General features: G+C 43.7%; 1 protein-coding gene across 3 annotated transcripts; it reads right to left on the minus strand.

The window, feature by feature from the left end:
* Nucleotides 1–1,115: 1,115 nt before the first annotated feature.
* ZMYND10 (zinc finger MYND-type containing 10) lies at nt 1,116–25,764 on the minus strand. Of its 3 annotated transcripts, none has more exons than XM_068252977.1 (12): nt 25,747–25,764; nt 24,065–24,173; nt 22,116–22,232; nt 21,959–22,012; nt 19,168–19,320; nt 14,876–14,964; nt 14,694–14,794; nt 9,918–10,090; nt 9,685–9,810; nt 2,692–2,813; nt 2,484–2,609; nt 1,116–1,662 (listed from the first exon to the last, which is right to left on the minus strand). In XM_068252977.1, exons 2-12 carry the CDS (start codon nt 24,134–24,136, stop codon nt 1,569–1,571), a joined length of 1,227 nt encoding a protein of 408 aa, XP_068109078.1. In that variant the 5' UTR covers nt 24,137–24,173; nt 25,747–25,764; the 3' UTR covers nt 1,116–1,568. The 3 variants fall into 3 exon arrangements, with proteins under 3 accessions (XP_068109078.1, XP_068109076.1, XP_068109077.1); XM_068252975.1 differs by lacking the exon at nt 25,747–25,764 and adding an exon at nt 25,622–25,731; XM_068252976.1 differs by lacking the exon at nt 25,747–25,764 and adding an exon at nt 25,578–25,663.
* Nucleotides 25,765–25,901: the final 137 nt, after the last annotated feature.

The raw sequence follows: 25,901 nt of genomic DNA on the forward strand, positions 1-25,901 counted from the left end.
TCATTCCAAGTTTATACAGGATTATGCATATCTTGCATGCAAATTTATGCAGCTTTAAAAATGCACAAACCGATTTTCTGCCAATTTTATGCCTCATAAATGCACATACAAGATCTGCGTAGTCTTGTATCAACTCGGTACAGTTAGCATCCCTGTGATCATCCTTAGTGCTAACACAATTCTGTAACGTATAGGAGTGTGACAACCACCCACCAGGTGTTACATGCAACAGTGGACAGCTGACCATCATTTGCCAACTGGTGCCTTCAGCCTCCAATGCACCGTGGTCCCATGAGCACCACAGTGGCATAGTGCCTTACAGCGCTGGGTCCCTGGTTCGAATCCCAGCCAGGGCACTATCTGCACAGCGCTTGTATGTTCTTCCGTGTCTGCGTGGGTTTCGTCCAGGCACTTTGATTTCCTTCGGGTACTCCAATTTCCTCCAATACCCAAAAACATACAAATCAATTAAATTGGCCCTAGACTATGATACATACACTAGACGTATGACCATGGCAGAAATTAGATTGTGAGCCCCTCTGAGGGAAAGTTAAGAGACAAGACAATATACGCTGTACAGCGCTGCAGAAGATGTTGGCGCTATATTAATACTTAATAATAATTTTTAAAAAAATGAATATATACATCAGCTGTATGTGCAGGCGAGTGGTGGTCAATCTACACTTGCCAGAAAGCTGAATCCCGCAGCTCAGCACTCATCTGAACTAGCCCTATAGGTCTTCTGACCTAGCGGAGATCATATATTACCCATGGCATAGGTGCACGCACATGTAATTGCAGTCATGCAGGGATGGTCAATAGATGCAAATATTTCTGGGCTGATGCAGACTTCATGGTAATTTTATGCAAATTATCAGCTTGAAAAAAGACCAATCAAATGTTGCAGCGCCTACAGATAGTTGGTCCATTTCCAAGCTGTATACATTAAAATAAAATGAGCTTAACATTTGCATCAGCTCAGGATTGTTTGCATCTCATTGACCATCCCTTGCAAACAATAATTCTCTACCCCCAACAAAAATATATATATATATATATATATATATATATACACACAAACGCACACTTTATTAGAAAGAACAGTATGTATTCAATGTTTCTTCTATAGTGTTATAACACTATAATTCTTACTTTTCCCAAATTCTCTTATTTTCTTATGTCCCATCTTAACTCAGGATAAATATTAAGGATGAACAATAAAGTCACCATTGATAACACGTTACAACATCTTGCTTATTGCTAGTTGTGAACACATGATGTGCAATAAAAAATATAATACGTATAAAGACTACACAGTGAAGAGAAATACAGGTTATGTTCCTGTAGTGGTCATTTGTCATGGTGTCAGGCAGGACTGTTTAACCAAAGAAGCTCCTCCTTTTGTGGATCTTGTATAAATCCCTGCCAGCAATGCTGGGACATGTAGTTTTTTTTGTGTCATCTGAAGAGCTACAGGTCATCTGAGGCCAGTGTGGATGAAAATATCTCTTGTATGCCACCTGTAGGCTCCTCAGGAGAAGTGCATAGTAGCGTTAACACTTTCTTAGTTACACATTGATCTCTTCTTTCACTTTCTTCATGGCTTCGCTGACCAGACCACAGGCCTTCTTGTGCTTCTGCCAGTGTTTTACCTGGCATTGCCTGCCACAGGAAAGACAAAGCATACCAAATCTCAGCGACAGGGAGCCTAGTTGTCAGAAATCTAAGCAGCAGAACTTGATGCTAAAAAAAACATACCTCCCAACTTTTTGAGATAGGAAAGAGGGACGCTTAAGCCACACCCCTGACCACTCCCCCAACACACATACCATAAAGATGGTATCCGTGTAACAATGCAACAACTTACTTACAGAGTAACAGTAGACAAACTACGATAATTAATAAAATTACTAGTTTGTTTTTTGTTTTACAATTTTCATCTATAAATGATTTAGTCAGTGTTTGCCCTTCCCTGCTTGTCAGCTGCCCATGTGAAAGGGCTCTAAAAGAGAAGCTTAGGCTCAGAAACGCATACCTAAGGAGGGGGAAGAATCTGGATCCTAATGAGGCTTCTCACATCGACCTCTGGTCCTCCACTCTGCCCGGGATCCTCCAGCTGACCGAGGCCGCGCCCCTGTTGTGCCTGCACAGTAAAATGGAGCAACAGCTCTGGCTTACTGTGCAGGTGCAGCCATACTCGCCCAGGTGCAGTAGCGCCACGCTCGTGCTTGAAGAGAGGAACACAGCCCCTGTTGAGATTACCGACAAGCCCTTGTCTGTAATCTTTGGAGGGTCGGCGCTCGGAGACTGGGGACCAGAGGGCAACGAGGGAAGCCTCATTAGGATCCAGAGGCTTCCCTTGTACCCAAACCTTGGCATGGGGAAACTTTACAATCTAAAACATCAGGAATGGGAAGTCCTCCATTCTGTCCAGAATGCTGTGTGGAGTGCAGCTTTACTGAAAGTCTCCTCTAAGCACTCACCTGTTGCAGTACCACTCATTCTGACAGCGGGAGCAGCGTTTGCTGGCATCCGCCCCGCAGGCTCCACACTTTGGTTTATCTGGTGAAAGTGTCTCCATCACATCCATGTTGTAGGTCTGCGCCCACCTGGTGGTACAGAAAGATCTCAGGTGAACAGAGGGCAGACAACAGCAATAGATCCCATGTGGATGGTGGGTGTGGCACTGACCTCAGGGCCTGAGAGCGCAGTTCTTCCTCGCTTGGGGAGAAGGCGTGCTTCACCTGGTGCTTTGCTATGGCTTTCCACTTCCCAGAATTCTCCCGGATAATAGAGTCCCACACCTCGGGGACCTGGGATAAGAGGAACAATGGTACAATGTTACGCTAGGTACACACGGTACAACTTTGTGGCAGATTTACCTGCCAGATCGATTTTTTCAAACATGGCCGATCTGAATTGAGATCGATTTCCGTTTATGTTTATGGAAATCGATCGGAAAATCGGTAAAAATTCAGATCGGACATGTTGGAAAAAATCAATGTGACAGGTAAATCTACAAGAAAATTGTATCGTGTGTACCAAGCATTAGTCAAATGTGCGCCAAAGAATATCTTATCTATTGGATTGTATTTTTCTTGCTAAGTGTTAATGGATTCCCTGAAAATAAATCTGGACGAGGAGGTCTCCGGTTGCTGCTTTCCATCACTCTTCCACTGAAATGAATGTGACAACTTACTTAAAGGGGAACTGTAGTCAAAATAAGATAATTAATAAAAGGACTTATTTTTGTACAATTTTCATGCATCTTTCCTTTCCCTGATTTACTTTATGAAATCTTGTCACAGGTGGCAATATCTTGATCAGGCAGGTGATCTCTGTGAAATGTTTGTCTACTGAGAGTGCTCAAGCCAGTAGAAAAGATCTCTGATCACCCAGAATGCTCTGGAAGGGGGAAGGCTAGGCTAAGCCTCAGTGGGAGGGTGGGGCTACATACCAATACATAGCTATAGGAAGTTTTCCTGAAGCTGGATCCAGGGTATGTAATGTAAAAGTGGGTATCTGAACAATTTACTGCATTCTACTTACTATATGTTGTTACAGTTCCTCTTTAAAGTGGACCCAAACTCTAGTACAGCACACAATGAAAAGTCTTTATTTTACATATTATTGCTGAATAAATTTACTGGACTGTGCTCTGTGCTTGTTTAGCTAGATTAGAATGTATTTTCGCCTGTCCCATAGGCTTCCTCAAGCGGTATCACTGAGGGAGTGATACCACTTGAGGAAGCCCAACCGTGCGGGCGATACCAGTGGCGGGTACACGCTGCTGACCAACCACATCCAGTCGGGAAGCTGTGACAGAGAAGCCTGCTGACGAGCTGCTCCCGCAGCGGCAGTGTGTGCAGTGATGCGATTCATCCCAGAGGGGCGTATGGCGGAGAAATAGCAGCAGAAGCATCTAAATCGGAGAGTTGTTGTCAGCCCAGCACGTGTTGGTGTGAGGAGGGTGAGAGCCTCCCGAGGCCATGTTATTTCAAGCATTTGTTTGCATAAACTTGGTGACAACTTGGAATCTGCACAAACTGGCAACATTTGGGGAAAATCTGCATATGCTTAAATCTGCCTGTCGCTTGCTCTTGCCAGCTTTATAGCATATTAGCATGCTTCTACTAATGCACTTTTGAACTTGCACTTGCTTGATTTAATACATGCTTGGAGCCTGTGTTATGGAGAACTGTTAATCCATTTGTGGTGATACATGGTCACAAGTTCAAATTAGCATGAAGGTCTTTTAAATAGGCATTAACCGCAGCGGTTTGCACATTACTACAGTGACTTAGCAAGCACATGTGGAGTTACTCTGGATCTAATAGACACGTCATATATTTCACAGGAATTGAGCCAGTTTATTGCTGGAACTTGAAACATTATATGATTGTATGGGAATCTCATGTGTGTGCTTAATAATGTGTAGTTCATATGAAGAACTGTGGATGGTAGAAGTGACTGCAGCTGGCTGCATGTTTATAACAGCTATGGTTGGTTTGCTTAGGTTTTATGGGAAGGAATTGTCCAAATGTTTTAAGTCATTTTTGTAATAAACTTAATAGTACCGTATATACTCGCAAGCAAGCCGACCCGCATGTAAGCCGACCCCCCCACTTTTACCCCAAAAAACAGGAAAAAATGATTGACCCTCATGTAAGCCGGGGGTAGGAAACGCTGGCCGCGTGATCCCCCCAGTATGTCCCAGTATAGCTAGTATAGTGCCCAGTATAGGTAGGTAGTGCTCAGTATAGCAAGTAAAATGCCCCAGTATAGCTAGTATAGTGCTCAGTATAGCTAGTATAGTGCTCAGTATAGCTAGTATAGTGCTCAGTATAGCTAGTATAGTGCTCAGTATAGCTAGTATAGTGCTCAGTATAGCTAGTATAGTGCTCATTATAGCTAGTGAAGTGCCCCAGTTTAGCTAGTATAGTGCTCAGTATAGGTAGGTAGTGCTCAGTATAGCTAGTAAAATGCCCCAGTATAGCTAGTATAGTGCTCAGTATAGCTAGTATAGTGCTCAGTATAGCTAGTGAAGTGCCCCAGTTTAGCTAGTATAGTGCTCAGTATAGTGCCCCATTATAGCTAGTATAGTGCCCCCAGTATAGCTAGTATAGTGCCCCCAGTATAGCTAGTATAGTGCCCCCAGTATAGCTAGTATAGTGCCCCCAGTATAGCTAGTATAGTGCCCCATTATAGCTAGTATAGTGCCCCATTATAGCTAGCATAGTGCCCCATATAGCTAGCATAGTGCCCCAGTATGGGTGGGTGGGTAGGTGCTGTCCCTCCCCGCTCCCCCCGCGGCCGCCGCTGCTGCTATTACCTTAGGCGGCGCCGCTTCCTCTATCCCCGTCCTCCTCCGGTAGTAACTCATTCACAGCAGCGCGCCTCTCGCTGCTGTGATGACGAGGAAACCATAGAGAGCGGCTTCCTGTAGCGCGATGCCGTTACTATGGGAACCGCTCTCTATGGTTTCCTGCATCATCACAGCAGCGGGGGGCGCGCTGCTGTGAATGAGTTACCGGAGGAGGACGGGGATAGAGACAGCGGCGCCGCCTAAGGTAATAGCAGCGGTGGCCGCGGGGGGAGCGGGGAGGGACAGCACCTATCCACCAACCCACCCATGACTCGCAAGCAAGCCGACCCCCCAACTTTTGGCCCACTTTTGGGGGGTCAAAAATTCGGCTTGCTTGCGAGTATATACGGTAAGTGATTTGAGCTAAGGATTCCCTCTTTTATTTTTTGGGGGAATTGGGAATTTTTTCCATCTGACTAACCATCCCTAGTTAGGAACCCAGACACAGGCCACCTTCTGTAACACAGACTGACTGTGCTATAGACTGCCATTGTCTCCGAGAGATTCAGTCTGTGTCTTCCTCTGGTCATGTGATGACAATTTCAAAACAGTTTTTGTTTTTTGTTTTTTTAGCTACAGGAGCCCAATTACTCACAAAAAGTAGCATTTGAGCACTTTGATTACTGATTTTTATTAGGTAGTATTTTTTAAAACTATCCTGAGATGGTCTTTAACCATTTCAGCCGCCCGGACGTGATCATCACGTCCAGGCGGCTGCTCTGCTGCAGTGGTGTGCGCACCCCTGCGCCGTACCCCAGTAGCCCTGAGATCAGTGAACGGGAACATGGTTCCCGTTCACTGATCTAAGTCCCCAGCATAAAAACCGACGGTCTGTTATCAGAGGCCGCAGTCTTTCTGAAAAAAGTTTTCCGTCCTTATCCTTCCAGGAAGCGAGGGGGACATAAAAAAAACTCACTGACAGTAAAACTGCATCTACATACATTTTTTTCAAGGCAATTTACACACATTATAACATTTAAAATTAACTGTTTATTTCCCAACACCAAAAAATTACCCAAATAAAATTTTGAATGTAAAAAGAAAAAAAAATTACAAAAAACTACAAAAAACATAAATAGTTACCTAAGGGTCTGAACTTTTTAAATATGCATGTGAAGCAGTGTTGCCAACCGTCCGTAAATTTACGGATTGTCAGTAAATATAGAGTTAAATATTGCTGCCCGTAAAATCCGTAAGCGTTTTGGCAGCGTCCGTAAAAGTACGCTGGCTCTGTGCACGGCATTGTGCACATGCGCACTGGGCTGATTTGCGGGGGGCGGGCTGTTTCCGTGGCCCGCTAGTTATCTCTCCCCTTAGCTCACTCTGCAGCAATAGTAAGCCCGCAGCCTTCCTGTGACTGTCCCATTGGCTGCGCTCTCCTCCTCTCTTTCATTTTGCCACGCCTCCTCAGCGCTCAGGCAGCCCAGCCCCAGGAGGACTCGAGTGGGGAGTGAACATGTGTGAGGACTCCGTCTCCGTGATGATCACAGTGCCTGGGGCAGGAGTCGGGGGAGACCAGAGACGAGAGGACAGAGTGGTGGTGAGACAGGAAAGGCTGCTGCTGCCAGCTCGCTCCACAGTAGCCTGCTTGCTGTCCCCTTCATTGTGCCAGCATCCTCCTCAGCTGCCAGAGCCTGCTCTCGTGTGTGTATAGTTTGTACCAGAGCACCCCCCTCCCTTTCTAAAGGAATGTCATGTCAGCGTTTCTTCTCAGCAGCTGACATGTGATGTGAAAGCTGGGTGCTCTCTGGCTGTAGACATGTAGCACATCATATATCTGCTGCTGAGAATAAACACTGACATGACATTCCTTTGGGAGGGGGAGAGCTGCTCTGGTTCAAACTATAACGCGGGCACACAGGAGTCAGCTCTCCCCACTGCGCTGCTCTCCTCCTCTGGCTACATATACTGGGGACATATACCCTGCCTACATATACTGGGGACATATACCCTGCCTACATATACTGGGGACATATACCCTGCCTACATATACTGGGGACATATACCCTGCCTACATATACTGGGGACATATATACCCTGCCTACATATACTGGGGACATATACCCTGCCTACATATACTGGGGACATATACCCTGCCTACATATACTGGGGACATATACCTCTGGCTACATATACTGGGGACATATACCTCTGGCTACATATACTGGGCACATATACTCCTGCCTACATACTGGGGACATATACCTCTGGCTACATATACTGGGCACATATATCCCTGGCTACATATACTGGAGGACGCTGGCTGTTTGCCATTATGTGCATTTACTGGTGAAAAGCTGTCTCTTATTATGTGCATTTACTGGTGAAAAGCTGTCTCTCATTACGTGCATTTACTGGTGAAAAGCTGTCTCTCATTACGTGCATTTACTGGTGAAAAGCTGTCTCTCATTACGTGCATTTACTGGTGAAAGGCTGTCTCTTATGTGCATTTACTTGCCATGCCCACTGTTGTACCCCTGCCTACATATACTGGGCACATATACCCCTGGCTACCTGTTCTGGGGACATCTCTCCCCCTGGCTACCTGTTCTGGGGACATCTATACCCCTGGCCACCTATTCTGGGGACACCTATAGACCTGGGGCTACCTATTTTCGGGGAACCACTGCTGTCAGGTTAAATGTATTTTGGGGAACTGCTGCCAGATTATATGTATGTTGGGGGAATCGCTGCTGCCAGATTACATCTATTTTTTGGGAACCACTGCCATATTATCTGTATTTTGGAAGAACCTCTGCCAGATTACGTGGATTTTTGGTGAAATGCTGTAAGATTACATGTATTTTGGGGGAAAACGCTATGGCAGAGCTCAAACTTCCCTGGCAGACCTTTTACAGCAATACTAAAATCATGTATATTTGGCCCCACCCATGACCACGCCCACATTCTGTTGCGTGACCACGCCCATTTTTTCGGCGCGCCGCGCAAGATTTTGTCAGTAAAAAAAAACTTTGTAAATTTGTAGGCATTTGTCAGTAAAAAATATCGTGAAAGGTTGGCAACACTGATGTGAAGGGGGTATACTACGAACATTTTTTAAATTATAAGCTTGTAAATAGTGATGGACACAAAACTGAAAACATGCACCTTTATTTCCAAATAAAATGTTGGCACCATACATTGTGATAGGGACATAATTTAAATGGTGTAATAGCCGGGACAAATGGGCAAATAAAATACATAGGTTTTAATTATGGTAGCATGTATTATTTTAAAGCTATAATGGCCGAAAACTGAGAAATAATGATTTTTTCCTTAATATTCCTGTTAAAATGCATTTATAAAAAAATTATTCTTAGCAAAATGTACCACCCAAAGAACGCCTAATGAGTGGTGGAAAAAACAAGATATAGATCAATAAATTGTGATAAGTAGTGATAAAGTTATTAGCGAATGAATGGGCGGTGAAAATTGCTCTGATGCATAAGGTGAAAAATCCCAGTGGGCTGAAATGGTTAAAGCAAAACTGTGTCTTTAATGGACAAAAAAGTTAAATACTTTCCTTGGTAGATCCTCCAGAGGCTTCTCTGATCCCCCACCACTCTTCTGCTGCCAACTGGGACCCTCTAAATCTTTACGGCTGAGCTTGCACCTACGAATGACTGCGGCCACACTGCCCAGGTGCATTGACGATCTGTGCAATAGCAGGGCACTGCTGGCGCACAGAGAGGAAAACCATTCACAAATGGCTCCATGATACTGTGCAGGTGCAGGCTGCCTTGTGCCAGTGCAATGCGGCCGCACCTGTACATGGAAAGGAGCACAGATGCAGCGACCTATTTGACAAGCCCTTGTCAAATAGGTGCAGAGGGTACCAGCGATGGAATTCGAGGGGGAAGCAGAAAGCCTCTAGTCTAGAGATCATCCATAGGCTTCCCTCCAGTGAGGTAAATATCTATTTTTTATTTATTTTTTGTCACAGGTGCACTTTAAGTTTCAGCTTGAAGCTTTGAAGTCCTTGGTTCCAGTCTTGTAAAAATAACACATTTTGGCTCAAATCTCTCCAGGTCTGTGTGGGCTTTTTTGACGATATTTTAATATTTATTCTCAGTGTACAGATGACATGGGCCTCGGACTGTGTATATGTGAGCTTGCATGATTGTGGCAGACGGTAGAATGTAAGCTGGGAATAATGTAAACTTGTTTGCATTCTCTATAAATGTCCATATAATACATTTATGAAATAAAAAAAATATTATGGCATGTATTTTGTTTTATATGGCTCTGCTCACACCTGTTCTGCCCAGTTTTAGCTATTTCTTTCTACTCTGTCACCAGCAGAGGGTGCCATTGTGTACCTGCTCCAGGACCAGCTCCTTCTTGGGTGGTGCCGGTTCACTCACAGACAAATAACTGAGGAATCGCTGCAGATCCACCAAGTTTGGCAATTGGTCAATGAGGACTTCAGTGAGAAAAGAACGAAGCTGAAATTGCACAATATAGACAATGGTTATAAGTGACAAATGCCTCCCACGTGTCATTTCTAGACCTGATGATGACACGCTTCTCTGTATATTGTACCCTGCAGTACCTTCAGCAGTTGTCCTCTGGTGAAGTTGTTAATATTGTACTTCTGCTGGCACTCTGGCCTCAGGAGCAAGTTATACAGCGATAGCCACACCTGTCCATCCAGCTTGGTCATCTTCTGCTGGTCCTCGGCCGGCACCGGCATCCAGCGCCCACTGTCGTACTTCTGCACCTGATCTGTGCAATAAAAGAGATCATTGCCAACAACTAATTACATGCCTCCCATCTAAATAAATAAACTGCAAGCTGACCTGCGCTGTGCCATCTGCAAAACAGATTGTGCTGCTCTGATACCAGCAGACTTCCTACACGAATTTCAGCTCTGGATCACGTACTTAATATTTCAACACAACTTTAAAAAGACAAAACAAAAGCAACTAAAAACTTCCGACACTGCTGATTTACATGGCACCAATGATATTCCTGGTGCTGTACAGGTAGATAATAATAATTCCTATATTTGTATAGCAATTTTCTCCTGTTGGACTCAAATAGAGTGACCAGATTTTTGTAGGCTCAACCTGGGACAGGGGGGGGGGGACGCCCAAAAATGGGGGACTGCTGCGCTAACCAACGTGGTGCGCGCCGCGCCAAAAAATGGGCGTGGCCATGACATTCTATGGGCGGAGCTAACCTAATGATGTAACAGCGAGGCATAAGAAAGCAGTGTTTACGCCGTGATGTGGTCAAACGAGGGTTCGCATCATGGGTGTGCAGAAACTGTGTGATGCTATTTAACAGTATACCGTAACCCCAAAGCAGCAAACATAGCCAACTATGACCATTAAATAATAAATGCAGTAACAGTTACCCCGGACACCACAAAATAAACGCAATGGGCAACATGTCAGCACAAAATAAACGTATTGCAGGCAACATGTCAGCACAAAATAAACGCATTGCGGGCAATATATCAGCACAAAATGAACGAAATGGGGGCAAACATGTCAGCACATAATAAACGCATTGAGGGCAACATTTCAGCACAAAATGAACGCAATGGGGGCAAACATGTCAGCACAAAATATACGCATTGCGGGCAAACATGTCAGTACAAAATAAACGCATTGCGGGCAAACATGTCAGTACAAAATAAACGCATTGTGGGCAAACAGGTCAGTACAAAATAAACGCACTGCGGGCAAACATGTCAGTACAAGATAAACGCATTGAAGGGCAACATGTCAGCACAAAAACGCAATGGGGGCAAACATGTCAGTACAAAAACGCAATGGGGGCAAACATGTCAGTACAAAAACGCAATGGGGGCAAACATGTCAGCACAAATTAAACGCAATGGGGGCAAACATGCCAGCACAAATTAAACGCAATGGGGGCAAACATGCCAGCACAAATTAAACGCAATGGGGGCAAACATGTCAGCACAAATTAAACGCAATGGGGGCAAACATGTCAGTACAAATTAAACGCAATGGGGGCAAACATGTCAGTACAAAAACGCAATGGGGGCAAACATGTCAGTACAAAAACGCAATGGGGGCAAACATGTCAGCACAAATTAAACGAAATGGGGGCAAACATGCCAGCACAAATTAAACACAATGGGGGCAAACATGCCAGCACAAATTAAACGCAATGGGGCAAACATGTCAGCACAAATTAAACGCAATGGGGGCAAACATGTCAGCACAAATACGTAATGGGGGCAAACATGTCAGCACAAATACGCAATGGGGGCAAACATGTCAGTACAAAAACGCAATGGGGGCAAACATGTCAGCACAAATTAAACGCAATGGGGGCAAACATGTCAGCACAAATTAAACGCAATGGGGGCAAACATGTCAGCACAAATAAAACGCAATGGGGGCAAACATGTCAGCACAAATTAAACGCAATGGGGGCAAACATGTCAGCACAAATATACAATGGGGGCAAACATGTCAGCACAAATACGTAATGAGGGCAAACATGTCAGCACAAATATGCAATGGGGGCAAACATGTCAGCACAAAAACGCAATGGGGGCAAACATGTCAGCACAAATACGCCATGGGGGCAAACATGTCAGCACAAATACGCAATGGGGGCACATTTCACCTGGGACGTTTCCCGGGACCTCATGCAGCCTGGGACAGCACCCCCCGAATGTGGGACGCGTTCCGGGTAAAGCGGGACGTATGGTCACCGTAACTCAAAGCGCTTGTGAGGCAGCCACTAGAGCACACTCAGTAGGCAGTAGCAGTGTTAGGGAGTCTCACCCAAAGAACTCCTTACTGAATAGGTACTGGCTTACTGAATAGGAAGCTACTAGATAAAACATATTAAAAAAAAAATACCGAGTATTGTGTGTAAAATTGTTTATTTTCACTGCAGAGGGCAGTAGAAGTTTGGTTATCGGCAAATGTAATAATTTGCCAGACTGAAGCTCTCTGCCTGTGTCTTCACTCTGATCCCCTCCCACACTCTACTGAATAGACATTGCCATGGCAACAGTTGACTCACTTCAGCAAAAAAGGAGTGGGCAGAGTGAAGACGCTGGCACGGAGAGATTCTTGCCTTTGCCTATGACCAGAGATAAGCTCCTACTGATCTCTCTATAGCCAAAATAACATATTTTACACACAGGGAATGCTTTCAAATGTTCTTTTTTTGTAACTAGGGGTAGTTACTAAAATTTTAGTTTTGGAAGTATAATCTGGCTTTAAGGGCTGGTACATATGATGTAATATTCACAACTGATCATTCATTCATTGGGTGTGAATTTTTCTGCTGAACAATCCTGAATGACCAATCTTGTGGCAAGGATGTGTAAGTGGGACATACAGTAGCTTGCCCACAGCCCTGGGCTGAAGATAGCAACCACATAGCACTAGCAAGTTGTCCTGTTGCTCTGGCCCTGTTTCCTAATGTCCCGAGCTCCCATCCCCTGTTTAAACTTGAAGAGAATTATAAAAAGTGATTTTTGAAATGAAATTGATGCCCAGATCTGTGAGTCTGCTATCCATCCGAAGTATCTGGTTGCCGGTAGGCACAGCCACACACCAGGATTTCCTCATATTCTGACCATTCAGTGCTTCAGTTCAGTTTTCATTTTAAAGTGACAGTCTTTTCTTTTCTTACTCGTAGACTATTATAGGATTAGCTATTGTGACTTGTTCTTTCTTCTTTAGCTACCCATGCTATAAAAAGAGCATCACATACAGAAATGTGTTGACACAGCTACAATCACCTTACCCATAATATATATAAAAACACCACCTTCTAAGACATTACAGCCACAAAAGGGTTAGATAATACTTTGATGTGGTACCAGCAATCAATACAAGTTGGCTACTGGCAGATCAACCCTTTGAACTGACATCTCCATATTAAGAGGGTTTCATGCCTTTTATTTTACAATGTAATAATTTCCTAAATAAATAAAAAAATACATGGAAAACATGGGGGATGAACAAAACTGGCCATGTATAATGAGAGCATATTGTGGTTGCTGATTGGTGAACTCAATGCAAAGCCAAATGTTTAATGTTTACTCTTCTCTGGTTCCACCATGTCTCTCATCCAGACTGACAGTCATTCTGAGTATCTGACTGGCTGATAACAGCAAAAACAACGTTTCTCCGGTGCTAATATATACCACTCACTATGCTGTATTCAGCTCACAAATGCAAGGGTTTAGCATAATGTGGGGATCAAGTGAGGTGTATATAGCGTACATGGATGTTTGCCATCGAATGTTGGCTCACCCTGCTGCTGGTGAAATTCCAGGTGGTGTTAATTACTATTCCCCCTCTGAGTCATAGCAACTCAGAGGAAGAAGTAATTCAGGTCCCCAAAACTATGGCTGCACGGGCCGCGCACTTAAACATTGTGGCTATAGCGGCACCCAATTCAACCTTGCCTCGCCAAGAAGCCCTGCCTTATCTATTTAGGCCCATTTCACACTATAGCGGTGCGGTCACCCAGCGTTTGTTGGACGCTTGCACAGCAACAGGCTAGGCAAGACGAGCTGCGGTGGGGAAAGTACCGCAACACAACTTGACTTGGTAAGTATGAAAGGGGTCTTATAAACTAAGAAAGTGGATATTCATCTGTTCAATGGAAACCACTGCATTTTATTATAAAGGCTCTTTGGAAAATGATTTGATTAATTTCACCTATTTGCCTTTTTTAGTATAATTTTCACCAATAATTTACAGCACCCTCTCCCACAGTGAATCAAGAGTAGTCTAGAGGAGGTGTATGATTAGTTTTTCTGTGTTGACTATTTTTGATAGTAGTTTAAGCAGTTTATGAAGATTTCACTATTTCATACTTCATTTCAACTTTCCACATTAAACACAGCTCCATAGCTCCCAACTGTCCCATTTTTGAAGGGACAGTCACTCTTTTGGAGCCCTGTCCCTCTTTCCTCCTCATTTGTCCCGCTTTCAGGACTTTGTCCCTCTTTCTATGTAAATATATATATTTCTCTACTAAAAATGTGTTTGATTGACTCTAAACTTTATTCCCATCCTTTAAATTGATATATTACTAATTTAAAAAATGTTAATATGAAGGAAAATGAACCAGGATAGAAAGGACCAGTGTGGTTTGAATTATAAAACAACTTATTTTTCTTATGAACTCTTTATGGTATGCGTGACTAGGGGTGTGATGGGGCGTGATCAGGGGTGTGGCTTAAGTGTCCCTCTTTCTCATCTCAATAAGATGGGCGGTATGCTGCTCTGATGCTCTAACCATACGGGGCAGACCAGTACGGTGTATTTCCAGCAGAGGTGTAGTGTGATGCTGCCAGCCTCATGTGGTTTGGTACCTTTGTTTCGCCGGCTCCACGGACAATGCTGTAGTAACTCCACAAGCAGGCAGGGTAGGTTGTGTGTGTTCAGCAGGCGTGTGGTCACACTCAGCGGAAGGCTGTGAACAGAGACAGAATTGGCCTCAGAGATTCTCCTGATCTCCCACATTCCATACAAACAACATCCACAGTATGCTCACCAGTCCGTATGGTCAGTGATGTAACGCAGGACAGACAGGCACTTCATGGCTATGTCAAACTCTAAGGTCTCCGCCTGCTGCTTCAGCTCCTGGAGGAGGGAAATTGGGTTGTCAGTGGCTTATAGCAAACTTGTACTGAGAGGAACATGGTGGCTGCCATCTTAATGCTATTCTTAAAAAAAAAAAAAAAAATGCTGCTTGCAAATGATATTGTCAGCTAAGGCACTTCATTTTGACAAGGTCTTCTATCGCTCCTAGTGAAGAGTTAACCATTGTAGGAGAGTTTGATCACAGTAGTGAAAATGGAGGCACTTTCAACTCCCCATGCCCCCCCCCCCCCCCCCCCCCCCCCCAAAAAAAAGAAAAAAACCTGCAGTATGTTTTGTACTCGACCAGTTCAATATTTTGCAGTTCTTACAACTAAAACTCATCAGTCACTTGTTCGGTAATGTTACTTAGAGATCTGGTTCTACCAGGTCTCTAAGCTATGTTGCAGACACTTGTTTGATCTTGGTGCTCTTGTTAAAAGTGATTAGATTGCTTATCAACTTCCCCTTCCATTGGGATGCACAATCGATCATTTTTGATTGATCACAATGATCAGATCGGACTGTCAAGCGTTCCGAAAATTGGATCGTTAAGGGGCACCCAATGGTTCCAGTAGTACCCACGTCACACACCTGTTACCCAGTGGTGTCGGAACACCTATTCTGCATATTGGTCTTGGGTCAGTTATTTAGAATGTGTATGGACTGTTTTCCACTGAGAAACACGATCACGAAGTGATTCAATCACGTTTCTCATGTTTTCCAGTACAGAGACTGCGGCGTGATCCGACGGGTGTACAGCTGAGATTGCAGCATGTTTGTGATTTGCGACGGGAGAGAAAAAATGGGCTGAAAAATAATTGAGATTGCGGTATGTTGGAAAAATTACATAGTGGTGTGATTGCTATGTGATTTTCCTATGCTCCTATACTTAGTATAAGAGGCTAATAGTGCAAAAATGCAAAATGCAGCATGCACTGCAACTGAGATTGGGGAAAATTGCGTAGCGAACCCAACGCACTAACAGAAACATCACCACGTGGTTTCCATCAGTGTCAAGTGTACCTAGAGCAAATCTGCCAGGCAAATTGTATTTTTAAAGGGAAATACATTTTACAGCCACCATTGCACCTGATTGCTAGGTTCCTTTAAAAAGTATAATGATGTAAAATGGCCAGTTTTCAACCACTGACTACCCTGAGGAACATCATATGTGGTCCAACCTCCTTCTCAACTTCTGGGTTGCTACATGTCTGATGAGCAGTCTCATTGGACAGCAGAAAGGTTCAAAGGTGGAGCCAAGTACAGCTACTTAAAAAAAAAAAATCAGTATTGGTATTTCAGGGGCAGAATGTGAAAATTGTGCAATCAGCAGCATATCTAGATGCCTGCAGTACACTATGTTGAAATAAGAAAAAAAAAAGAAGTGTGACGTGTACTTTACATGAAACGTGTACGTACAGTAAGTTTGAGGAATTGCTTTATCTTTGCATGTGCTGCAGAGGACAGAAGAACAGGAAATCTTGTGATAGAGGCTGCAAACACTGAACACAGCAATGTTCTTTCATCACAGTTTGAAACATCGTACAGACAATGTCCACACAGACTCTGGCCCAGATATTCTGCCAAGTGAGTTTCCAGCCATTACTCATTGGACCATAATAATCGAATTAATGTAGGGCAAACTTTTCTCATGGAGAAACCTTCTATGCAATGGGGATTTCTTTTTTAAATGAATGTACAGAACTTAATACATCAGTGCACAAGAGATACTAGTTTAATAATCCCAGCAGCCTTTTTTCCACCACACCTATTTGTATCCATTCAAGTCATCAAACAAGATGAGGAAAGTGAGAACACAACAGTGAAGTGAAGAATATGAACACACCATACCATTTTCTAAATATTTGTTTAATTTAAGAATTACAATCAATTTTTCTGACTGATTGTAACATTTCAAAAAGATGACCAATATACCACACACACATTTTCAATTTTTCCCCAATTATGATAAAAATGATTGGAAAATCTGAGAAAATTGCTAGGGTGTGTATATTAATAAATTGACAACCTAACACACAACATACAATCAGTAGAAAAATTGTAAAAACATTTCCAGCATTCCGGATCGATAAAAATGGGAAATCTAATGGAAAAAAAAAAAGCTTTCGATTTTTTTTGGGAGATCCGATCATATTTATCGAATTGCTGTAAAATCGGATCATTTTATTGTATCGTGTGTGGCCACCTTAAGGGAGAGTGGAGTAAGCATAGGTAAATATAGACCAGGATAGTGCCTGATGTACTTCTCTTTCCTGCTCTTCCCCCTTCTGGCTGCGCTACGCTGAGCTGATAATGGAATTCAGAGGCCACCAGGGCAATGTGGTGATCAACTCAACATCCCTCTATTCACCACTTACAAAAGTGTCCCATCCAAACCCTGAGAGGCACAGATTAACCAGCAAGCTCATGGTGAACCAGAACTCATTGGAGTGTTTGAGGGGCTACATTGGTCCTAAAAGCCCCCTTACTAAAATGCTATGGAAAACAAAAGTTTGCTTTCTTAAAACAGAAAGAATTTGCGATAATTCAGGTTGGAGTGAGCTTGAAATGTCTCCCAGTGCATCACTGCTGAATATATGCTAATTAACCATTGTTGCCCTTAGAAACTAAACACACCTCCAGATCCGCTGGAATGCAATGATGTGTTGTGAGAGAACGCGTGTGCTGCCGAGGAGGCGGCTGATTCCGCGTCCAATGCGGCGGTTTGCGCGCGGAAGCGTGCGTCTGGTTCCGCGTCCAGCGCGGCGGTTTGCACGCGGCAGCGTGTGTCTGGTGTGGCTGAGTCTGTTAGTGCACACAGGCTTAGGAATACACACGCGCGCGCGCTGAGAGGCAGAACTCTTATACTGGGCATGGAGAGATCAGCTGATCACGCCGATCAGCTGACTCCAGAGCAGGATACTATTGGTTGATCAATTAGGGGTGGTGCTGGAGAGCACTACTCTATATATAGTTACTGCTGGCCAGTTGCAAGTTGTCTGCCGTTGCGAACACTACGTGGAAGCACTCAGACCTTAGTCAGATCCAACAGTGTGTTTGAACCAGGTGGACCTGGGAATTCACACTGAGCCAGATTACTTATACTGTTATTCTGTTTATGCTTAGGCTAGTTCCAGGGTGTAGAGACCACGGACCTCACACCCAGACTAGGGAACAGTATTATCATTTGTGTTATACTCCAGACTAGTTCCAGGGTGCTGAGACCACGGACCTCGCGCCCAAGACTAGGGAACTTGTACGATCATTCTGTTATACTTCAGACTAGTTCCAGGGTGTAGAGACCACGGACCTCACACCCAGACTAGGCATTGTTTGATATCTGTTATGACTTATTGCTTTCCTGACTACTCCTCTGTCCTCTGATTCGGTACCTCACAAATCTGATACTCTGTTGCCAAACCCTGCTTGCCCTGGATACCGAATCAGTCTTCTGTCTTTGTACTTTATCTGTCCGTGTGTTACTGACCAGGCGTGCCCGACCTCGAGAGCTATCTCTCCTCTTAAGAGATAGTCTCCAGATCAGATAGTGACATCCACCTTCAGGTGTCACTCACTTTCTGGTCCTTCCTATCTCCAGCCTGACTCCACCCATTGGAGAGTCTCAGGCTGCTGGAAGGTTGCTGTGTCCTCAAGAGCAGTATTCCTTTACTGCCTATGATCATCTGCTCAGCAGGTGCATTACTCAAAGTACTACTGTTACACCAAACACTCACATACCCATAGGTGTCCAGAGGTTAGCAATATATCTGTATTATTGGTGATTCTGCAGATCATCAATAATCAGGTATACTGTATATCTGCATTCTTGGTGATATTGCAGATCACCAATAATCAGATTCTCTCTGCGTGCTGACACCAATCGTTACATGTGTCAGCTTGTTAATTTGTACAGAGCCATAAATGGTTAAATTGCATATATTCAGCAGTGATGCACTGGGAGACATCCCAAGCTCACTCCAACCTGAATTATCGCAAATTCTTTCTGTTTTTAGAAAGCAAACTTTTGTTTTCCATCCAAGCCCCCACACCCAAATATCAAGTGTGTCCAGCATGGTACCTATCCCTCACCCCCACAGAAAACATGTCCAGACAACAATCCCCCCCAACAAACATGTGGCAAGCATAACCATCAATAGTCCCTCCCATAGCAAGTGTACTCCAGTTTGTTCTGTAATCACCCACCTCTAATGTAGATATGTCTTTGGATGTGTTTGGCAGTAGACAGTCCTGGATGGATGAGGTTCCAGACGAACACTTGGACACCAGCATGGTGAGTTTACGGTGGCAGTAATCTATGAGGTCCAGGGCCAGATCTTCTGCAGACTCACACACTTCCTGTCACACAATAATAGTTGGTGATGGTCAGACCACATTTCGGATCCATTGTTTTGCTTCAGATGATAACAAACTAATAACGCTAGTATTTGTTAGTGCACAAAAACATAGATATATATGGCGATCTTATATATTTGGCAGTCCACCAACAACTATATATGATATGACACAGCTAGTTCAGGTGAGTTTTCAACAGAGATGTAAAACCACAGGCAGTGCGCCAATATTTAAAAGGCTGAAATTATGTGTACAATTATATAGCGCAACACAGTCTACTGTAGGAATACAAACATCTAATACTACCTAAATTAATCAGCAATCCACATGCAAAATCATAACACAGCTAAGTTAGTCTAATTTTCAACAAAAGAATATAAGTCCACAGGGAGTGCGCCAATATATTAGATAATATATGTGAACAACACAGTCCACTGAGAAAATCTTGCTAGTCCACTCCAACTCAGTGTTCAATACTCCGCTACATCCCTCTTGCTGGGCTAATTAGTTCACTACACCTCCACCACACCCGAGTATGGAAAGGGACTCACCCTTTACTAAGACCTTCACTCAGGCCTTAGTCAGACACTGGGGTTATTCCCGGGTCACCCCCGACCACTGCGATCAGAGTAGATGATTCCTGACTTCTGTTCTCATGGACTTTTGGCAGATGTAACCTCCAAATAAAAACTCCACATAGCGTAATACCGTACAAACTGTTAAAACTACTAAAATTTATTGCACTTACAATTTCCGTATAAAAACATCAGCATGAGTTTTTTTAACAGGCTCTCCCCCGCATTGATGGCTGCTGGTGGGCTCCCTCAATAGAGCGTCGGTCCACAGAACGGCTGCCGCGCGCACAGCCGCTAAGGAAACCCCGCGTGCGTTCGCTCACAGCACTCCACGCCAAAATCAGGCCCCGCCCGACTAGTTTCATCACAAGATATGACTGATGACTGATGAGTCATATCTTGTGACGAAACTAGTCGGGCGGGGCCTGATTTTGGCGTGTAGTGCTGTGAGCGAACGCACGCGGGGTTTCCTTAGCGGCTGTGCGCGCGGCAGCCGTTCTGTGGACCGACGCTCTATTGAGGGAGCCCACCAGCGGCCATCAATGCGGGGGAGAGCCCGTTGAAAAACTCATGCTGATGTTTTTATGCGGAAATTGTAAGTGCAATAAATTTTAGTAGTTTTAACAGTTTGTACGGTATTACGCTATGTGGAGTTTTTATTTGGAGGTTACATCTGCCAAAAGTCCATGAGAACAGAAGTCAGGAATCATCTACTCTGATCGCAGTGGTCGGGGGTGACCCGGGAATAACCCCAGTGTCTGACTAAGGCCTGAGTGAAGGTCATAAGGTGGGTACACACGTCAGATAAAAGTCTTTGGAAAATGAAAGATCACATACCAATTTTACCCCCTTTCATGTAGTATGAGAGCCATACCTACACAGTCTATTCTATGGAGCTGAACTCCCCCATCAGACAGAAATCTTTGCAAGATGCTGCACACACAGATGCTGTACACATTCAACAGATCAGTATCTGCAAAATATCTGTTCCTGCAAAAGATCCATTCCTGCAAGACGCATTCATAGTCTATGATATCTGCAGATCTCATACACACCTTGTTTAACGGACAATTATCTGTAGATCAGATCCACCAGGTTGGATCTTCAGATCGGCAGATAATTGTCTGATCTGCAGATGAATGTCCATTAAACAAGGTGTGTATAGGATCTGCAGATGTCATAGACTATGATTGCATTTTGCAGGAATGGATCTTTTGCAGATACTGATCTGTTGCATGTGTACAGCATCTTTGTGTGCAGCATCTTGCAAAGATTTTTATTCGATGGGGAGTTCAGCTCCATAGAATAGACTGTGTAGAGTGTGGCTCTCATACTACATGAAAGGGGGTAAAATTGGTCTGGGATCTTTCATTTTCCAAAGACTTTTATCTGACGTGTGTACCCACCTTTAGTAAAGGGTGAGTCCCTTTCCATACTCTGGTGTGGTGGAGGTGTAGTGAACTAATTAGCCCAGCAAGAGGGATGCAGCGGAGTATTGAACACTGAGTTGGAGTGGACTAGGAAGATTTTCTCAGTGGACTGTGTTGTTCACATATATTATCTAATATATTGGCGCACTCCCTGTGGACTTATATTCTTTTGTTGAAAATTAGACTAACTTAGCTGTGTTATGATATTGCATGTGGATTGCTGATTAATTTAGGTAGTATTAGATGTTTGTATTCCTACAGTAGACTGTGTTGCGCTATATAATTGTACACAAAACTAATAACGCAGCTGTGAAAATGTACCTCCAATCAACAATGACTAGATGCAAAAATAAAGCCTAGTTACCTTCTAACCCCCTATGTACTTTATTGTTACTTATACAGATCTATTATCGAATACTGGATAGTGTCTGACTGTGGCCTGCATAATTTCTTGTGCAACATCTAGAATGCAGGATAGTGTCTGTGGCATGCATCTTTTCCTGTGGTACATCTAGAATGCAGGATAGTGTCTGTTTCATGCATAATTTCCTGTGGTACATCTAGAATGCTGCATATTGCCTGTAGTAGGCATTTCTCCTCATGTGACAAACTTTGGTAGTTATGTTTGCCACTAACCTTGTGGTAGAAGATGGTCTCCAGTATATTGATAATGGTGGCCTCATGATGGATCTGCAGATCAAAAAACATCAATGAGGTAGACAGCCACATCACCCCAGTTCTGGTATCATCCATTCAGAGAGATGTGGATAAGTGGTATGGATTGATCACTTACCACCATGTAGAGAGGGAATGTGCTTTGGGGCTGGAAATCCTGCAATTGGCACAGCACAGGGAAGATCTTCAGTTTCCAGATCTCTGTGGTGATCAATTGTCGAATTAATGTGGTAATCTGGAAGAATGACACAAAGAGGACCTGAAGTGCTGGATCCAACTATATTTGCCTGTACAGTATATTATTTTGGAAGCTGGCGGTAATCCATTTTATCTGCCTCTGCACTTTATAACAACTATGGATTAGTGCTTTATCTCAGGAAATTAAAAAAACAACACAAGGAAAGCGTAAACATGCTTTTATCCCTTAATTTACATCACAATTGTGTTTGCCTGTGTAAATGAGGCCACAAGAGGCTTTAAATTTACACTTCAAAAATACAGTAAATCCCTCATCTTTGAAGAACCAAATCTGTTTCCCCGTTTGACCACCTCCTTCACAGTGTTGTAATTTTTGGTAAAATACCGGTACTCTTTAAAGCAAGCCTGAAGCGGAAAAAAATAAATCATATAATGAATTGTATGTGAAGTACGGATAATGAAAAGAACATATATATAACAGTGCGGTTTTTTGTTGCGTTGAGTACAATCATCGTGTACTCAACGCAACAAAAACAGTCAAACTAATAGTGGACTTCAGAAGGTGCCCTCACTCACTCAACCCTGTCTCCATCGAGGGCATCAACGTCTCCAGGGAGCCGAGCGTTCGTTACCTGGGTGCCACCATCACAGACGACTTAAGGTGGGTGGAAAACACCTCCAAGGCCCAGAAGAAGGCCCAGCAGAGGCTGTTCTTCCTGAGGCAGCTGAGGAAATTTGGGATGCCGCGGGAACCAATGATCACCTTTTAAACCGCAACCGTGGAGTCTATTCTCTGCTCCTCTATTGTCGTTTGGTATGCAGGCGCCACGGCGAGCGACAGACTTAGGCTCCAGAGAGTAATCAATGCTGCCGAGAGGATCATTGGGTCTCCCCTACCACCCTTAGATCTCCTACACACCTCCAGACTGTGGTCTAGGGCAAACAAAATACTGAACGACCCCACTCACCCTGGCAATCGATACTTTGACCGTCTGCCTTTGGGACGCCGATACAGATCGATCCTCATCAAGACCACCAGACATTTCAACACTTTCTTTCCCCAAGCTGTCCTCCTGCTGAACTCGAACTACCACCCTAGCAAAGCCCCCCTAGCCTGCACTGACGGTGCACTGTTGCTCTATCATGGAATCCCCTTTGTTTTGCTCGCCACATTGTATACTGTAATCCCCTTAGTTATGTTTATGCTTGTCATGCTGTAATCATGTTGTTATACTGTAATAGTTCGGATTTATGTTTGTAGATATTTCGCTCCTTTTTTCCATCTGTACGAAATGCCCCTTATCTGTATAACACCTTTCCCTGCCTTGTGAACCACAAAAAATTCTGGGTGCGACATTGTCGCACTCGGCGAAATAAAGACGATTCTGATTCTGATCATACTGTCTCAGTTGCAGCTTTAAACCAACACTGTTTTTTTAATCTATAAAACAAAGCAGAAATAATGACCCATTGAACTTTCCTGCAGTAAAACCTTATCTCAAGCTGCCCCTCACTGTTTATTGGCTGTTTAAGTGCCTCAGAAAACAGGACTGTATTCGACTCAGTGGGTCAAATAGCTCAGAGAAGCTCTTTTGTATAGATAACTGAAGTTTTGTTTAACTCTTCCTTTACTGGAAAACAATACGAGACTTTTTTTCTTTGCTACTAGTGTTCTGTTGCTTAACTGTACTACACATACAATTCATTATATCATAACGTTATTTTCGCTTCAGGTTTGCTTTAACAAAGCAAATATCGAATGCTATATCTGGCCCAGAACATAAAGTTTTATCACAATGGAGCGACTGGTCCTTCTGCAGGTCTCTCCTGCTAAAGACTCAAGTAGCTCTGTTGAATGATATATATTACCTTGCCATGACTGACGAGAAGATCTTTCACAATCTCTTCCTGCCCAGCAGAGGCGTTCATTATGGCTTGCATGTTCAGCTTCTCAATGTACTCATGCTGCTTAAACCACCTGAGGGAGACATGCACATGAAATCCACAATGAGTTGTATAGAGGTGTCGCTGATGGCACTTCTGTTCACCTGTGCGAAGATTTATGTTTTAACAACATGAAAAGAGCTTAGAAAAGGAAATATGATCTAAAGGCAAAGTAATAAACTAAAGCACAAAAATATATCTTATCACAGACAAATGTAACACCCTCCTCTCCAAATGATACACATTATTACCTGCATTCAGTACTACTGGTATCCTAGAGCTTCCAAACAGTAGTACCCCCTCCCCATCCTTCTGCAGACCCCAATTCCATTCTAGCTGTCAGATCTTAAAAGGAGTTTAACATGCAAAAAAAAAAAAATTGCCTAAAAATAGATAAGTACCCCAAATATATACGTAACCCCCCTTTTTTGTTTACTAAAATAGATCCCTACATGTCCACTTTTTTACCTGGTCTATGTGTCCTTGCTGAATTGTGTCAGTGAACAGTGCCAACAGGATTGTGGGAAGTCTTTTTATTTTAGCTAAAGTAACACACATCCCAAAATGCAAATAACAAACTTCCCATTTCAGATAAGATATAGACACTATGACCAGAAGGTAATCTAATCCCCCCTCCCTTGCAAGAGTTTACACAATGATGTAAGCCGGTTATCAGTGACGTAGCAAAAGGGGGTGCAGAGGTTGCGACCAATTCAGGGTCCTTGGGCCAGAGGGGCCTACCCTCAACCACAGTATTAGCTCTTTATTGGTCCTGTGATGAAAATATTCACTTCTATAGATGGTTTGAATAGTAGTGATCATTAACACACGGTTTCCCATCCCCTTCTTGCACCTCTGACACTGTGGTTGTCCTTGATTAGTTTTGGTGTGCTGTATCAATTGTTATGTATAGATTGCTTGGGGGGCCCAGTGTAAAACTTTCACTGGGCCCCACAGCTTCTTAACTACGTCACTGCCGGTTATCTAGGTCATGTTAGTGCTGGGAGAGACAGTAGTCTGTAAAATAAGCAGTACATTAACACTGAGCTGGGATAAAAAAAAAAGTGGCAGAAGTGACTTTTGGCAATGCAAAGAACAGTAAATATAGAAACCAGCAGAAATATTATTTCTTTCATATCACATTTCTCTTAAATCTGACAGTGACCACTAAAAACAACAGGATATATAAGCTAAATAAATAATTTCTTATTGGATTACTTTAGTTAATATGGAGTTTCACTCCGTTTTAACATTGTATAACCTTCCAGTGTGCATCCAGAATTTACACTCACCATCCAAAACAATAAATTGTCTGTTATTTTACAGATCCCTGAACCCCAATGACCCCTTCTTATCCCATCTACAGCACCAGACCACTAATATTTCTCTCTCTACACCTCCATTCACTTTCGCCAATGTCCCCATACTGCATACACACCTCCAGCCCAGGAGGTAAGTCAGATCCCATTCCCATTATCTCACCCCCCGGATCCAATGTCTCGCAGAGGGTAATTGTGCAGGCTCTGTACCATGCCCTCCGCCTCCCCATACAGCAGAACTGCGTTCCCCTCCATGCTGCAGTGTCAGGAGCCTCGCGCCGCTGTTACCATGGCTACACAACGCACTGCACACTGCGCATGTACGGCTTCTTCTGTCGCCACGGCAGCTCCAGCGCCTGCGTTGTGCGGGCTTCTTTGTCTGCACATTGCGCGTGCGCGGAGGTGTCTCCACCCGCCAGGCCTGTGATTCGATAAAGTGCCGG

This window comes from Hyperolius riggenbachi, chromosome 9 (assembly GCF_040937935.1).
Source record: "Hyperolius riggenbachi isolate aHypRig1 chromosome 9, aHypRig1.pri, whole genome shotgun sequence".
Taxonomy (NCBI): Eukaryota; Metazoa; Chordata; class Amphibia; order Anura; family Hyperoliidae; genus Hyperolius; species Hyperolius riggenbachi.

What these genes read in the sequence shown, in the direction of transcription:
- ZMYND10 (XM_068252975.1), bottom strand. Translation starts at nt 25,713, where the DNA reads ATGGAGGGGAACGCAGTTCTGCTGTATGGGGAGGCGGAGGGCATGGTA. An exon ending in CATTCCCTCTCTACATGGTG is followed by an intron (nt 22,013 to 22,115) that starts GTAAGTGATCAA and finishes TTTGATCTGCAG; the next exon opens with ATCCATCATGAGGCCACCAT. An exon ending in CCAGAGGACAACTGCTGAAG is followed by an intron (nt 9,811 to 9,917) that starts GTACTGCAGGGT and finishes GTGCAATTTCAG; the next exon opens with CTTCGTTCTTTTCTCACTGA.